General features: G+C 35.8%; 1 protein-coding gene across 2 annotated transcripts; it reads right to left on the reverse strand.

Moving 5' to 3' along the window:
- Positions 1-2,538: 2,538 nt before the first annotated feature.
- On the reverse strand, positions 2,539-17,782 carry LOC100367984 (protein MIS12 homolog). 2 transcript variants are annotated; one of them, XM_085507689.1, is made up of 9 exons: positions 17,709-17,782; positions 14,204-14,374; positions 8,538-8,605; positions 8,113-8,160; positions 7,044-7,166; positions 6,649-6,853; positions 5,456-5,556; positions 4,578-4,667; positions 2,539-3,192 (listed from the first exon to the last, which is right to left on the reverse strand). In XM_085507689.1, exons 2-8 carry the CDS (start codon positions 14,364-14,366, stop codon positions 4,608-4,610), a joined length of 768 nt encoding a protein of 255 aa, XP_085363815.1. In that variant the 5' UTR covers positions 14,367-14,374; positions 17,709-17,782; the 3' UTR covers positions 2,539-3,192; positions 4,578-4,607. The 2 variants fall into 2 exon arrangements, with proteins under 2 accessions (XP_085363815.1, XP_085363814.1); XM_085507688.1 differs by lacking the exon at positions 2,539-3,192 and having other exon boundaries at positions 4,468-4,667.
- Positions 17,783-17,866: the final 84 nt, after the last annotated feature.

The raw sequence follows: 17,866 nt of genomic DNA on the forward strand, positions 1-17,866 counted from the left end.
CGACGTTGGCGGCGCTATAATGAGCGAACTGCCGGTACGAGTACAGTACGAGAATGTACTTGTACCCCGGGTAATCTTTTTTATTTAACATATTTATTTTGCATATTTAACACGACAGACTTACTAGATAAAACCTGATCGGTCAAATTTACAGTCTCTTTGTTTTGTTTATTTGTTACATAGTAACATATATATTTACTGTATTAATAGTTTGTAGTGTTGGGGGGGGGGGGGTATTCACTCCCACCATTAGGGTAGGGGGAAAAAGTTGACTAAAGTCACCCCTAGGGTAGTTTAAATCCCAACCTTGTGCTGTTCTATTTGCTGTTGGTATGTGTGGAGGACGATGTGCATTAACTATGATAAATTTTATGTAATTTAGTTATTTTCACTGTGTGCATTATTTTTCTGGTAAGAAAGAGGTATGCAAATTTTGTTTAACTCCTCTTAATCCTCACGTGAATATTTTCAAATGATTTTTAATTCTGCCATCTCTCCTGAGTTTCTAATGAACCTAAGTCTTGATTTCCTGATCATGTAATCCCATTTAGTTATTTCAAGGACACCCCCCCCCTCGAAAGGGGTAAAACTTTATTATAGCTAGAATTAATTTTCGCTGAAAAGACTTTTTGAGTGTTTGTATGGAACTTATTTTGATAAGTTGAATGTAAAATATATGAACAAAGGTATATTCACTGGATTTTATTTTCACTCGGTTGAATCATCCCTTCATTGGAAATAGCGAAAAAAAGTATTGTACTGTATTACATTTTTTGTTGTTAGTTTATTGGGTATATCTTTAAGTCAGAATTAAATAAGAGCAAGTTTCCAATGGTGTTTAATCTCATGTAATGCCCCTCCCCTTGGTTTGATAGTATCTTTGGGGCCGGAGCTACGTCACAGAACGTTCTATAATGCTAAGACGAGCACAACTGTTTCATGTATTTCTATGGGTTCTGTGTGAGCTGTGGAATGCCAGTCGAAGAGCCGGTGAAAACAGCTAAAGTCAAGGAAACAACACAAACTCAACTTTGAAGTAATTCTGAGCAACCAAATTTATATATGTTGCATACATAGAAGTAATATTGTTACACTGTTCAGTAGTATCAACAACTATCCCAAAGTACAGTTTTTTGGTAGTTTTCGGTGATGATGGTTGCCAGGCAGTGAAAATACCAGGATGTCAACCCCAAGAATAGACAGAAAATACTCTCTTCAATGTTACGGTGACAATAATTGATGAGATTCAATAGAGGTGGGGCAATCATAGTGGGAAGCAGTAGGAATTTATTCATCAACTCAGCAGCTCACAAGCAATATCCCTAAAATATTTAAAAGTTCACTTAGTTTTCTTTATGTAATAATAAAGTAGTCCAACACTTTACCATGTACTGCATTGCTTTCGAACACAAGTTTCCAGAGAATTTCCCACAATACAAAATTGTTATCTCTGGTTTTCCCCGGTTGGTGGACATATGATAATAATGGATATCACAAACTAGTAACAGCCCACCCTGGTATAACATGTAACGGTACAGTTTTCTGCGCACCTTTGTAAATAAAGCTGCCACATCTCTGGCCCATTCATCATTATTGAATGAATGAAGTATAATGAAATTTATTCAATGGAATGAGTAAAGTGAAGACTTGAATTCAGAGATCTTTACTACACTGGGGCAGTAATGGTAAACCTTGCCTTGCTAATACTGAAACTATACCTCTGATACCTTTAAAACTACTTCATGAATAGCTGCTGTATCTGTCTATGGAGACAGTGAAGTTTCTATAGGGCTCATACCACTAATTGAATTTCCATAAACGACAATGTTAACATATGACGAGATTGCTATATGAAAATGATGAAGAAAGTTGAAAATATGGCTCAAAAATAGGAAATCAACATGCCAGTAATCAACCATATGAAAAAAACTAACATGTTGGCCAGCTCAAACTCTTGCAAATCTCAGGTAAACAAGACACACCTACTGTATTTGGATTGCACCGAGAGAAATCACTGGAAAAACACCAAGATTAGAACATCCAAATACACACAGAATTAACCCACAGGTACACAGCCGCTAAGTAGTAAACAAAAGACCACATGTTAGTCTCACCTCTGATTCAGGTGATTACACCCTCAGACAAGGAGCACCTGAGAAAAAAAATATTTAAAAAATTTCATTGGTTCTTGCTAGGCATTCAAATTGAGCTACGAGCAGCCATTGGTTGATTAGTGGCACGAGACCTATACCAACTTCTGTTCTTCTGAAACAGGAAGTGTTTGAGGGCGCTTGACTTATAGAGTGGTCTATTGATGTGACGAGTAATGATAATTATTTCACATTAACTTTTTGAACACCACAAAAGCTGACTTGACCTTTCACAAAATAAAATTGCATAATTTTTTCAACAATTTTGCAATTTACTTCCATTTGAGCTAAATCTATTAATTTCATCATAACATCATAACATTGTGAGCAAGTAGAGTGTTTTTAAACACACATTTACAAAATGCTGAAAACAAGACAATAAACTCAATTCAGACAATCTGACAAAAACTACAATTTTATTGAAAATAATGGACAGAGAAGCTTTTGTAAAATATTGGTGTTTCCACCTAAACTACAAATACCTACAAAATGGTTATATACCAGTAATGTAAATGTATTATTCGCTAGGTTTTAATTTCGCTAATAAGTAAAATGTGCTAAATTAATTCCATGTGAACATGAACTTATTGTTTTGTTGCTATTTACGTGAATTTCAAACCCAGTGAATATGCTGAAAAATATCAAATTAGTGAAAATAAAGGGTTTTACAGTATATGAATAAGATAAATCGTAAATCCTCTATTAAAAGTTTGCAATTAAATGCAACATTATAAAATTAGCATTACCAGATCACAATGTGATTTGCTGTTCTTAATTCAAAATAAATATAGCATCATAGTTGTCAATTAAAAACGCATTTCAAATAAAAAAAAATAACTAAAAAATTTATATCGTAAACTATGTTATTGAAATATAACTTATATTGACCACACTGACACCTCTGTTATATACGCAAGTCTGTAAGTGCATGCTAATAGAAGAATTCCATAATATAAACACATGCATATATATATTAAAATAAGAACATTCTTTTTATTTCATTCATTTGTGTTCATGTAAAAAAGATTCTTGCTTCGTAAAACTGGAATAAAAAACAAGCAGCCTGTCGGCTGAGATAGCTCCGCTGTTAGCAATGCACATGGCAATTAAAGAACAGAAGATATCATTAGAAAATGAACAAATCTGAGAGAGGTCCACATGTAGTACCTATATGTATAATATATCAAAGCAATTGGACTTGCGGTTTTCAACAAGAAGTCGAAAATATCACTTTTTACCAAAAATTACAAAAATATTCATCAAAATTAGAGAATTAAAGATATCATCATGAAATGAACAAATCTGAGAGAGGTCCACATGTAGTACCTATATATGTAATATCAAAGCAATTGGACTTGCGGTTTTCAACAAGAAGTCGAAAATATCACTTTTTACCAAAAATTACAAAAATATTCACCGAAATTAGAGAATTAAAGATATCATTACAAAATGAACAAATCTGAGAGAGGTCCACATGTAGTACCTATATATGTAATATCAAAGCAATTGGACTTGCGGTTTTCAACAAGAAGTCGAAAATATCACTTTTTACCAAAAATTACAAAAATATTCACCAAAATTAGAGAATTAAAGATATCATTACAAAATGAACAAATCTGAGAGAGGTCCACATGTAGTACCTATATATGTAATATCAAAGCAATTGGACTTGCAGTTTTCAACAAGAGGTCGAAAATATCACTTTTTACCAAAAATTACAAAAATATTCACCAAAATTAGAGAATTGAAGATATCATTACAAAATGAACAAATCTGAGAGAGGTCGACATGTAGTACCTATATATGTAAATATCAAAGCAATTGGACTTGCGGTTTTCAACAAGAAGTCGAAAATATCACTTTTTACCAAAAATGACAAAAATATTCACCAAAATTAGAGAATTAAAGATATCATTACAAAATGAACAAATCTGAGAGAGGTCCACATGTAGTACCTATATATGTAATATCAAAGCAATTGCACTTGCGGTTTTCAACAAGAAGTCGAAAATATCACTTTTTACTAAAAATGACAAAAATATTCACCAAAATTAGAGAATTGAAGATATCATCATGAAATGAACAAATCTGAGAGAGGTCTACCCAAGGTACATATACACCAAGTATCAAAGCATTCAGGCTTGTAGTTTTCAAGAAGAAGTCGAAAAAGTAAAACATTGACACGAACAACTACGACGGACGACGAACAATCACTCATATGATAAGCTCCGCTCGACAAAGTCGACAGCGGAGCTAAAAAAGAAACAGAAAACAAATTTGGTATGACAAAGGGAAATCAATAATGGCAGTGTTGAAATTAAATCTATATCTTGAATCATTTATATAAGTGATATATATGATAATGCTGAAACAAATTCAATGTTAGTTGTGTTGTCGTGAATACAAATTGATAAGTCATTTGAATACTTTTAATATAGCCTACAGTGTCACCACAAGTTACGTCACTTTCAGTTTCTTGGATCTTTGCTCAATATCACATTCTTCTGTCTCTTCTGACTGTAAAAAAGAGAAGAAATAAAAAAATGGTTGATTCTCGAGAATGGACATTTGATGTCAGATTAAAGAGAATAGATGGACGAGTACACCTTATCTACAATAATTACCCACAATTCTCTGTTGAATTTTAGTCCCAGTTATCAGAGACTGACCTCCGTTTGTCAGTCAGTCTATTACTGTTTATTTCTCTACTCGGGGAAATTTCAAGGGCGATGTTCACCAAACAGTGCATCTACAATTACATATACATGTACATGAAGTATCTCACACGTGTTGTAAATGTTTTCACATACCGGTAGTAACCATTGCAGGAAACCCACATTGAACACAGTGCAATCCTAGTGTGAAATGTTTCAAATAAGATAAAACTAGACACACAAACATGTATCTATTAGGGTAGTACAATATCAGATTAGATTTCTATATAGAAAATTTCCATACGTTTTTCTTGTAGCTCCATAGTTGAAATAAGACAAAATAATAATAATTATAAATGCTTTTATAATGACTGCAATTTTATAATGAGAATTCTAGAGTAGTAAATTTCACAAAGGTCACAACAAAAAGTTGTAGCTTTAGCTGACTCTTATAACACGAGTACAGTAACTCAGTATAAATGTGTGATTGTTGGCATTTATCTAAATTCAGAATTGGGTAATGAAGGTCTTGAAGGAAATTCACTAATTAAAAGCTGTGAGATTTGCTAAGATAAAGCCAGGACATTGTTTGAGATATTTTAAAGTCCTTGTATGATCTGCCTAGTGGTGGAAACTTGTACTGATACATACCTTCCTTGCTTGTATTCCTTTCAGCATCAAATTTCCAGTCAATCCAATAATCTTGTTCATTTTATCGAGATTGAATGCCACTGTTTCCTTTAAATCAGTAACTGTACCGAAAATAAATAAAAAACAATCTGTAAATTTTCATTACATTGTTTTAATGGTGTTCTAACTCAACATGTGATTGTAAGTTTTATCTCCCCTCCAATTCTTGAATATTCTCTCAATTCTCACATAATCATGAAATTAATATTTCACATCACACAAAGATCTCAACAAGCAACCCAACGGGCAATATAGCTCTGCTGTCTTTGTAGACAGAACAAAGTTGATAACGTTCTATACAATGAGATTAGCTATTTTCCATGGTTATTGTTCCTACAATTTTCCTGCTACAATGTATATCATAACCATGGTTTTGTAGTTGTTGCTATGGCAATTACAATTGTTATCTGGTTACAAATCTTATACCTTACCTATGGTACCGGTACTTACATACTTTGTATCAAAGCAATTGTGTTAGTAGTTTTTAAGAAGTTGAAAATAGGATTTTTTACAAAAAAAGACAAAAATATTTGTTAAAAATAGAGATTTCTCAAATAGGAAAGTAATTTAACTGGTAGTTTTCAAGCTAAAACACTTATCAGTATAGGTCCATAGGTCCAGAATAGGTAATTTTTTAATGACAGCCGAGCTAATAAAGCTATCAGAATGACCTCAGAGTGAAAAATGGAATAGTTGAACAGACATGACAAGAAAAGCATGTTTACACTGTATGCTAATGTATTGAGCATTTTGTGCATTGCATAGGATTGAGATGGCTAAATTACTGTATCACAATCCTTTTTGATGTGGCTGAATTATTAGAAGAAAAATTCAAAATTTAATTTTTTGAGTGGTTGAATTAGTGGGTTTTAGAGGAGTCATTGGAAGTATGATTGTAGAATCAAAGAAGTTTGTGAAGTCAAATTGAAGAAGACTGAAATACGGATATAAGACTCAAAGGTCTAACTAGTTTAATTTATTTCTTGCCAATAAGAAAAAACGTTAAAAGAAATTGAGAGCTTGAGGCCCTTTCCTGCCAGGTGGTTAAATTGCTAGAAGAAATTACAAATGGTCCAACTAATAGAAGAAATACAGTATAATTTGTAGATCCAACTTTCAGTGTAGAAATCAGAGAACGAATTCAGTTCACTTACTTCCAGCATCCTTGTGTACTTTTTCAATCTTCTCAATCATGGCCAGCAAATTCTCCATTCTACTTTGAACATCCTTCATATCTTTTATCGATTGCGCCAAGCAGCGGTTCACATACATCAGATTTTCAATTTTAGTTCGGAGTTCGGCAATTTCTCGGTCCACTTTGTCTTCATCGTTTTCGTTGAATTTGAAATCTAGATTGACCTGCGTGAATTAATTTATATTCATGACATTAGTACAAGATACAAGGGTGCCAAACGATGTTCACAATGCGTGTAAACTTAGAGCACTTACTCAAGCATGGATGCTAAGTCAGATGTATGTCAGAGTATGGTATGATAAAAACTGAATAAAAAGAAACATGTTTATGTTGACAAACATAAGAGACATTTACCTTATCTTCTGGCAGTACAACATGGCTTGGAATATGGAGAAGATTATGGATTAAAAAAAATTCTAATTTATCAAAGGCAGTGGAGTACCGCGGCTTTAGATGAGCATAAACCTTCTGAGTACACTGAAAAAAAAAATAATATGAAACAACAACGATGAGATGATATATACACCACACTTCTAAGGTATAGTGATGGTGCACCACAGACACTGAGACAGGCTTTAAATTCATAAAGCCATCACAGACAAATGCCTTGGTGACTTCTGAAAATACATATATTAGATAAAATTTGATGTTGAAACAGTGTCCTCTCAACACTGAAGTTCACACCCTGTGCAGAATCTGAAAAGAATATGTAATGTAGCATTGATATGTGAACCTTGTATTAGGAGGTGGTGTCCATGCATGGAGTTTGAGGCGTGTCATGCATTAAATTGCCCGCCACCCTGAAACATCATTTACACTCATTGATTCCCAACTGACTGAATGAATGTGACTGACTGACTGTGACTGACCGACTTTGACTGACTGTCACTGACTGACTGACTGACTTACTGTCACTGACTGAATGTGACTGAATGAATGTGACTGACTGACTGTGACTGACCGACTTTGACTGACTGTCACTGACTGACTGACTGTGACTGACTTTGACTGACTGTCACTGACTGACTGACTTACTGTCACTGACTGACTGTCACTGAATGAATGTGACTGACTGACTTTGACTGATTGTCACTGACTGACTGTCACTGACTGACTGTCACTGACTGAATGACTGTCACTGAATGAATGTGACTGACTGACTGTGACTGACTGACTGACTGTGACTGACTGACTTTTACTGACTGTCACTGAATGAATGTGACTGACTGAATGAATGTGACTCAACTGAATGAACATTACCAAATGTGACAGACAGACAGACATAATTAAAGTCGTCTTATAGTGCAGCTTTAAAATGTGTGTGAAAAAGCTACATCAATGTATTCTGTAAGCAATGTCTGTATAAATTTGTGTACATTGAGTGACATTTCATGAAACAAAATAAACTAATCCAACTACTTACTTCTCGAAGCTTTTCTGCTGATACTTTAGATCCATCGGTTATTTTGAACTAGATAAAAAAAAAGAATAATATAAATAAGGCCCTTAAACATTATCCACATTTCTGGTCATGCTTGTGGCTTGAACCCAATTTTCAGAAACAAAATCACGTACATCAAGGTTATATGATACCATGTACATGTACCAAGTTTTAATTAAATCTATCCATGCTCGATTGAGATCCAGTTCGGAAATAGCAGAAATGTTTGACTTTGATGCATTTCAGCAGTAAAATCTTGAATCAAATCACAAAACAAATGTGTTTGCATATGTAAAACATGGTGTATATGTGTGAAGTCTGAATGTCATTGGTCAAGGCATGTCAGAGATATAGGGCTGAAGAACAACATTTCTTAATTACAGCAAAAAAAGCAACCAGTCACTCACCTCCTTCATAAGGTACTGCTCCACCACAGTCACACCATCACACAGATACTCGACCAATGCATTATGTACTGTTAAATAAAATTGAGTTGTATTAATGGTGAAACTTTTCTAAACTAAACACAGAGTTGTAGATTTCTGTAGTTGGTGGTTTGCAAGCATTGCATTCTAACACTACCGGTATTTACTGAAACTGCAGTGTCAAACACTGTTATTGTTGTGCTTCTAGTAAAATTACCATATATTTAGGATTTAATAGAAAAAAAAACGCTAAATTGTATACATACAAATGAACAAATTATGTTCCTGATCAGTGTGTGGACCACCCAAAAAATTGCGGAATAATCATTATTTTTCAATTATTTTGCTACTGCACAGTGCCCTCTGTCTTTGTTTTAATTGTAAGAACATAATCATGGTTTCAAATTAATTAAGGTAGAGATGCAGTTTATTTGGCTTGCATTTTAATTGAGTAATTAGACAATGAAGATGGTATTATATATCCAACATGTTATATATTTTCTGAAAGCTTATTATACAAACTTTGTAAAACTTGTCTTTATTTTAAATATCCAGAATGCGTTTTTGATTTTGGGTCAAAAATATGCTTTTTTGGACAAAAGTGTTTTAAAAAAATTAGCTTAAAAACTTCAAGTCCGTTTGAGGGTAAAATTACATCACTGGATACCTTGGTATACTACTAATTCAAATGCGTCCACTCATCTCTCTAACGGCTTTCAAAGTCGCACAGCATGACCTCAAAGTTCACTATTTTCTATTTTTGCATAATTTATATATCCATGTTAATTGCGGACTTGTTATTTTTGTTCCACTCGTCGTAATAAACCGTCCGGACGCATTTTGAAGGGGGAACACCTTGTCAATAATGTGTGAAAACATCATGGCTTCTCTTCGATGAATTTTCAATAAAAAATCTACGAGTATTTCGGAGCCTATGGTTTACCGTGAAGAGTACAAAGTGGGATATTACATTATTTATCCTCGATGATTTTTATGTAGTATTGAGAACCAACTCCAGGAAGCGAACGCACAATAATGAATAATCGCGTAATCCTAGAATCGAAACGCGAGGCACAGAAGTTTTGTTAAGCGTTTCCAATACCATTTTCCCACTGCAACATATTTGTTAAAAGAAATATTTGAATTCTGTTCGTTTTTTAAGGAGGCAATTTTTTATTTTTCCGATTTTGGTAACGCCTTATTCAGGGATTTTCTAAGACAGTCGCAGACAATCAGCGCACGGACGTACATACAAAACATGCTGTTGTACTACCGGCGACGGTCGCCTGCAAGAAGAGAGCTCCAGCTCCTAACGTAAAAGTTTTAAAATTTCGACCCGTTTTAAATAATTAGTGTTGGAAATCTGACATGTTTTAAGAGTGCAAAATTAAGGTGCATTTTCGAGCGGTCGAATTTTTCTGAATAGAAATCAGCAAATGAAAAAAATAAGAGTGCTAAACAGTGTGTTCGTTAGTTTAAAAAAATGGAATGTGCGTCAAATTGACGTAAACTTCCCCAGCAAAGGTCGTGGCCGAGTTGCAGGCTAAAAACTCAAAAATCAAAACAAAATCATCAATCAGTAAGTATTATGACAAGGAAAACAAAACATCAGACGCGGAGAAACGGTCAGCGCGTCAAAAGAGTTGTTAATGTATCAAGTTACGGACAAACCTCGTTAGTGCGAATATCAAGGCCCCAGGTGAATATATTCGTTATAACCGGTGTTCGTAATAACCGATCACCACTAGAGGGCGCTTTACAGAAACAAACTAATTACCATAATGTACCTCTCTCTGTGATTTATTTTTCATTGAAATTATTTGCTTGTTTTCAATTAATTTTAGCATACCTCTGCAATTTATTTTAGCATTGTCAGTTGTTTGCTTCATTGAATTAAACGGAGTTCGTCCGGTTGCAAACAAAGCTGTCTCGCACCACCTAGTAAAACTTGCGAATGATTGGAAAGTTTGTATCTCCCCGACCCAGTGCAATATATCCGGTTAGAATCAAAGCTCACGTGTCACTTATTTGAGGGACCAGATTCTGCCGTAAATTCGGGATGGGATTTAGAAAAATCTCTGCACTTTTAAGGTGCATTTTGGCATCATTTTCGAACATTTCAATCATTCCTGATGCCTAAAATAGAGTCTAAGTTTTACCGTAGTCATTGACGCCTATTCAAGAGTATTGTGAATGGGAAAGCTTCGTTTCGACAATGCACTGTTATCACTGTAAACAATGTTAAATTATCCTTCACAGGCTCAGTTTATTTTTTGAGAACAATTATTTAAAAATAAAATGTCTCAGTCAATCAGAAACTCGGATTCACGCCTTCAGGGAAAGTCACGTTTGAACGCTCACATCGATTTTCGTTCGACGGGCTGATGCCTTCAGTGTAGATTTTGCCTCTTCCAACATAGAAATCATCTGAATCTTCTTTCTACCTCTCTTTCTTTTCATACCACGCATAATGTAATGATAAAAATTAGGAAAAAAAACACTGAGGAAATGTAATGTTTGGTTTTCTAGCAAGCGATAACTGATTTGAGAATAATTGCACATGCGCGTGAATTGAATGAACTATGACCCGTACAATCTCGATTTGCATATTGTCAATCAAAGGTCCTGTTATTTGAGTACTCATGCAAATTAGGCAATTGGACATAAACATTGCCATGTGTGAGTGTTTTTTATTTTTAATCAGAAAATAACCAGCAATTTTAAGGGTGTTCCAATAAGAATTCATTGGTCAAATTTTCACAGAATGTTCTTTAGATAAAAATCCATATAAAAAACGAAAAAAAGTATTTTTGATTGAAATTCACAAATAAACTGCATCTCTACCTTAAGTCATGAATGATCCACAAGTTTGTCTTGATGAATCATTAAAGGTAGTACAAAAAAACATTTTTGAATATTCTGGTGGTTGAACATGGCTAATTTGCATAAAATAAAATGTTTACTGATTTGGTTTAATTACAAATGTACTTTTTGAATGACATATCAACATTTGATACAGATATTAATTTAAAGTGTACAATTTTTAGTCACTACAATGCATTATATCAGATATACTGGGTTCCATGCAACATATACAGTACATGTAAAAGAAATAATTGAAACATGTGCTGTGCAATGATCATAGATATTTAATAGACAGGTAGTGTCAACTAATACTGAAGTATTCTTTATTTTCACCTAAGTAAATTCCAGGAAAGACACTTTTTTCGAATGGTATATATGAGTTGAATTAAAAAGCAGTGAAAACCAAATTTACTGTTTTCTGTGACATATTCAGTAATCCAAAGTTATGTTTATTTACCAAACTGGTGCTAAAAGGGTGTCCACTGCTGACTGCTGTTCATTTTACATGTACCGGAAAATTTCAATTGGGCTTACAAAATTTGCTTCAATTTGTAAAGTCTGTGAGATTGCGAGTTATCAAAATATGATGAAATTAATAAATCAACAAGTCATTGTCAATGACACGTCCCCGTTCCGTTCATATTTGAGTGACATATACATTCAAAGCAGATCATGACCGAAATGCACCTGCATATGTACAACACATTGTGCTAAATCTGAACAAAATCCATCCATGCATGACTGAGATCCGGTTCTGGAATTGTGAAAATACGTGATTTTGATGCATTTTCGGCCTTAAAATGGCCATCATTTCGCTATTGTTAAGCAGATCATGAAACAAAGGCACATATCTATTTGTGACATGATGTACCATGTGTGTGTGAAGTTTGAACTTGATCAATCCAGACATGTCTTGGATACGGATCCAGAACTGAATTCTTTAACAAAATGGCCGCCAGTCGGCCATTTCGAACTTGATCCGAAAAAAAAAGAAGACGTGCATCAAGGTCCTATTATGTTTAATGTATGTACCAAGTTTGAATGAAATCCATCCATGCATAACTGAGATACGGGTCCGGAATGGTGAAAATGTGCGATTTCAATGCATTTTCGGCCTTAAAGCGGCCGCCATTTGGCTATCGTTAATGAGATCATGATACAAATGCACATACATATTTGTGACATGATGTACCTTGTGTGTGTGAAGTTTGAACTCGCTCAATCCAAGCATGTCTCGGATACGGATCCAGAACTGAATTCTTTAAAACAAAATGGCCGCCAGTCGGCTATTTCGAACTTGATCCGAAAAAAAAAATGACGTGCATCAAGGTCCTATTATGTTTAATGTATGTACCAAGTTTGAATGAAATCCGTCCATGCATAACTGAGATCCGGGTCCGGAATGGTGAAAATGTGCGATTTCAATGCATTTTCGGCCTTAAAGCGGCCGCCATTTGGCTATCGTTAATGAGATCATGAAACAAATGCACATACATATTTGTGACATGATGTACCTTGTGTGTGTGAAGTTTGAACTCGATCAATCCAAGCATGTCTCAGATACGGATCCAGAACTGAATTCTTTAAAACAAAATGGCCGCCAGTCGGCCATTTCGAACCCGATCCAAAAAAAAAAATGACGTGCATCAAGGTCCTATTATGTTTAATGTATGTACCAAATTTGAACAAAATCCGTCCATGCATAACTGAGATCCGGGTCCGGAATGGTGAAAATGTGTGATTTTGATGCATTTTCGGCCTTAAAATGGCCGCTATTCGGCTATCGTTAATCGGATCATGAAAAAAATGCATGTGCATATGTCCCATATAATGTGTGATGTATGAGTGAAGTTTGAACTCAATCGGTCCATGCATGTTCGAGATACAGGTGATCACGGACGCACGGACGCACGGACGCACGGAAGCACGGACGGACGGACGCACACAGGGCAAAACATAAGTCCCCGTTTTCGGACTGCGTCCGAACGGGGACTAATAAGGACAACATTTTTTTCTACAACAACATTTCAATACTAAAGTCTGCGATTGTTTATTGACCTTATACCTCGTGCTTAACGATACAATCACCATAACATTGTCAGCTGCTGTTGCGATCATTGCTATCTGACTTTTCAGTGAAAAAATATACAAATGTTTTGTTAATTAAAATGATTCATTGACGATTATCTTCGAAATACATCAAAATCGCCAACAAGATGTTGGTTTTAAACATCACGAATAAACATGTACTCTGCGCCGCCATCTTTGTTACCTCGATTTATTTACAGTTTTCTTTCCAATGCGACTTAATTTCACTTGTTTTTTTTTTTTTTTCTTGGCAATTAGTGTCACTGGCGATGGAGGAGTAAAAACCACAATAAACCGCAGTGCAGCAAATCGGGATGGATCATCCCAACGCAATGGGCAAATTATTAGTACTCAAGTATTTGTTTTTAGTTTTGCAGGCTCCGCACCATTGAAAGACTTGGTAACTTCTTTTTATCACCGTTTTTGTAAGGCTAACAAAGGCGGGGTTACCTTTCGATCAATACATGTTATTGTTTTAAAGACTGACACTTGTAAACAATACAACAACTTGAATAAGCATCACGGACAGGATTTCAAGAATCGTGGGCGAAATGAAAGCGACATGGCTGTTTGTCTGAGCGATGCAGGCTAGCAGTGCTTGAAAGGCCTAGGGAGAACACTGAATTATAAAAAAGAAAACTACTTGATAAACAAATATCAAACCTCATTCATAATTAATAGCTGCGTACACGTACCTCCATCCACGAAAGCCTTAGGTGTAAAACCAAAAAACTGCGTTTCATATTCATAAAACTCTAAATTGTTCGTTTGAGGTTTACTAGTTGAGGCTTCACTTGACAATGTTGACGACTGTTCGGATAATAATGAAGTCTGCTCACAGGTCATTGACTCACACATTGTTGAATCTAAACAAAGAATATCATTTAATCAGCAAAGCATTCCATATGAGTAGAGTGATCACTTAACTCACCCATCAAAATTATTAATATGAATTTCAGCTGTTAAATAAATGCAATCTATTTGCCCTGTATGCCGGGTAATTGATAACGAATACTTTGTGTACACAGCAGCATTTTGAGTAAGCTGAACAGCTCGAGCCAGCAAAAAATGCTGTGTAAAAGCATTCAGTAAAAGTCGATTTCAATTGAGCTTTGATAAGGTTATGACCCTAACATGGCCCTGACTGTGTAAGCACATCAGACCGAGATCATGTAACCCATCTATCGCCTTCTTCAAATTAAGTTCCATTCAAATCATGGCATCTCAGGAGTCGTTTGGATGTAGTTTGTAATTTCTGTTTTACACTTTATTGCGAAAATAAGCGTTGCTTGTTTGCAGCAATTTGCACAAAGCATTTGTGGCATTCTTATTCTCGTGGGTACTGGACATATCAACCCCAAAAAATCTCGACTCGCTTTTCATTGGACAACTCGAACCAGTACCCCTAGACATCTTGACCCACCTATTTCAGACGACCCGTCAATAACGTTGTTTTTTTCTCAGAGCTCACAGACCAGTGTTTGTTTCACTGAATTAATATTTTTTTCCACTTTCGTTGTTCATTTCACAGCACACAACCCATGATTGGTTGATCCATTGCACTGGATTGCATTTAAGGATCGGTTCAATCAGGCTCTCTGAGGCCGATGGTTCAAATCAATAGATGTCGATCAACGTTGAACTAGATAGAGGTTCTTGCCACCACATATAAATGTACTGAAATGAGCCAAGTACGGGTGAAAAGTACAGGTCGTACTTTTCAGAAAATAGCGAGCACGGGTGATATTTGAAGCAAGTACGGGTGACATTTGTAGCGAGTACGGGTGATATTTGTAGCGAGTATGGGTGGTATTTGTAGCGAGTACATGGAGGTAATTTAGCGAGTACGAGTGATAAAATGTAGCGAGTAGGGGTGGGGGTATTGCGGGGTAAAATGTACGGGATTTATACAACAATTGCGAATGCAACAAAACACTCCAGTGAGAAAGAAGATATCAGTGTCTAAGGTCTATGGTTATATTTAGACAAAAGTGTCAATACGAACACTGTTGCGTCACTCTCGTCGGGCCAAGGGGAATGAGTCTATTTATTTATTATTGTAGTTTCAAGATTACACTTGTCAGGTCAGTTACGCGACACCTTTTTTTACGAGGCGTCCGTTTTGCTTCGTCATAGGGGTCAAATTGCGTGAATATATAATTAATTAAACATGGCTGCTTCACGTTCCCATTTAGTTATTGTAAGATGGAACTAGTTTCAGTTCGTTAGATTGAACTAGTTTCAGTTCGTACCACTGCTATTTTCTTTCTCAATTGAGTGTTTTGCTGCACCCGTAATTGTTGTATAAATCCCGTACATTTTACCCCGCAATACCCTCACCCTGTACTCGCTATATTTTACCACCAACCTCCATACTGGCTACATTTTATCACTCGCTCTCGCTAAATTACCTCCATGTACTGCTAAATTACCACCCGTACTCGCTACAAGTATCACCCGTACTCGCTACAAATATCGCCTGTACTCACTATTTTCTGAAAAGTACAACCCATACTTTTCACCCGTACTTGGCTCATTTTGGTACATTTATATGTATGCCAGGCACAGGCGCTCGGAACGTTTCTTGGCTAATAAAAATGACCTAAAATGGGATCGGCATAGTTAGTCAGTCGCCGGTACATTCCCCTACTACTCATAAAATAACACAAGGTAGGAAAGCGTTGACACCATGACATTGAAACTTTCCGAAAATAACATGATTTTCCAAATTATATTTCGATCTGCTTCACACAACTCAAGCATGATATCGATAGAAGCTATCGATCGACTTACTTACATTACCTTACATTACATTACCTTACCTTACCTTTATTCGAACGGGTTAAATGTTCAGTTCCAAACATGCACAGTTCCAAACGTTTTAGGTTATTTTTATTAGCCAAGAAACGTTCCAAGCGCCTGTGATGCCAGGGTGTCTGGGTTGAGATGTTCAATTTCGGCCGAGATGTCTAGAAATCGAACTACGTGTGGAGTGCATTTTGATTGCAACAAAGCCCACTTACAATTGATAATTATCAGTTGGTTAGTACAAATCAATTAAACTTTGATATCTATTAAAGATCCTTCAAAAAACGTTCCTACGGGGGGACGGTCGATTCGTCCCAAATCACATTCGTCCCAAGTCGATTCGTCCCACAAGTCGATTCGTCTCAAGTCGATTCGTCCCACAAGTTAATTCGTCCCAAAGTCGATTCGTCCCACAAGTTGATTCGTCCCAAAGTCGATTCGTCCCACAAGTCGATTCGTCCCAAAGTCGATTCGTCCCACAAGTCGATTCGTCAGATTTAAGATTAGCCCACTACTAACTCGCCAAACAAGCACAAAAAATCCAAACAACGAACTGTTCACGTACACGTCATGCACTGGCATGCGTAATTGTTCATTATGCCATTTTGTTTTTGCCGACGTTATAAACAAATACACCGTACACGCAACGTAGAGTTATTAGTTAATAAATACAAATACACCGTACATGCAACGTACAAGTTATTAGTTAATAAATAAATACAAACACACCTTACATGCAACGTAGAGTTATTAGTTAATAAATACAAATACATCGTACATGCAACGTACAAGTTATTAGTTAATAAATACAAATACATCGTACATGCAACGTACAAGTTATTAGTTAATAAATACAAATACACCGCACACGCAACGTAGAGTTATTAGTTAATAAATACAAATACACCGTACACGCAACGTGGAGTTATTAGTTAATAAATACAAATACACCGTACACGCAACGTGGAGTTATTAGTTAGCGTGTCAGTAACAGTTGGCATAGAAATTGACCCTGCTCAAGATCGTAACGCTGACCAAAAATTAAAAAAAATGGACGAATGTGAATTGGAACGAATGTGAATTGGGACAAATCGACTTGTGGGACGAATCGACTTGTGGGACGAATGTGAATTGGGACGAATCGACTTGTGAGACGAATGTGTTGGGACGAATGTGAATTGGGACGAATTGACTGTGAATCTTCCTACGCTCTGTTGTTTGTTAGCACAGACTTTATGGAGTTTTCAACTTTGAACTTCTTACGGTCAATTTAGATTCCTCTCCAACAAAAAAACATTACTATGGACGTCATCGCCACCATGTATACTACTCTATAGTTGCACATTTCCCACTTAACCCCGCAAGACTGGTGTTAAAATCATGAAAGCGTACCTTATGCTGTTATCCAGCTCAAACTTTGGTTGAATTTTACCGCCCTTCAATCAAAACAAAACGCCGCCATTTTGTTTGAATGCGCATGCGTAAATGAAACAGCGTTACATGTCTCGTTAGGGGTAATGATATTCCTAATTTTGGTGGGAGTGCGTCAT

The sequence above is a fragment of the Saccoglossus kowalevskii genome, chromosome 14, assembly GCF_978046115.1.
Source record: "Saccoglossus kowalevskii chromosome 14, keSacKowa6.1, whole genome shotgun sequence".
In the NCBI taxonomy this organism is placed as follows: Eukaryota; Metazoa; Hemichordata; class Enteropneusta; family Harrimaniidae; genus Saccoglossus; species Saccoglossus kowalevskii.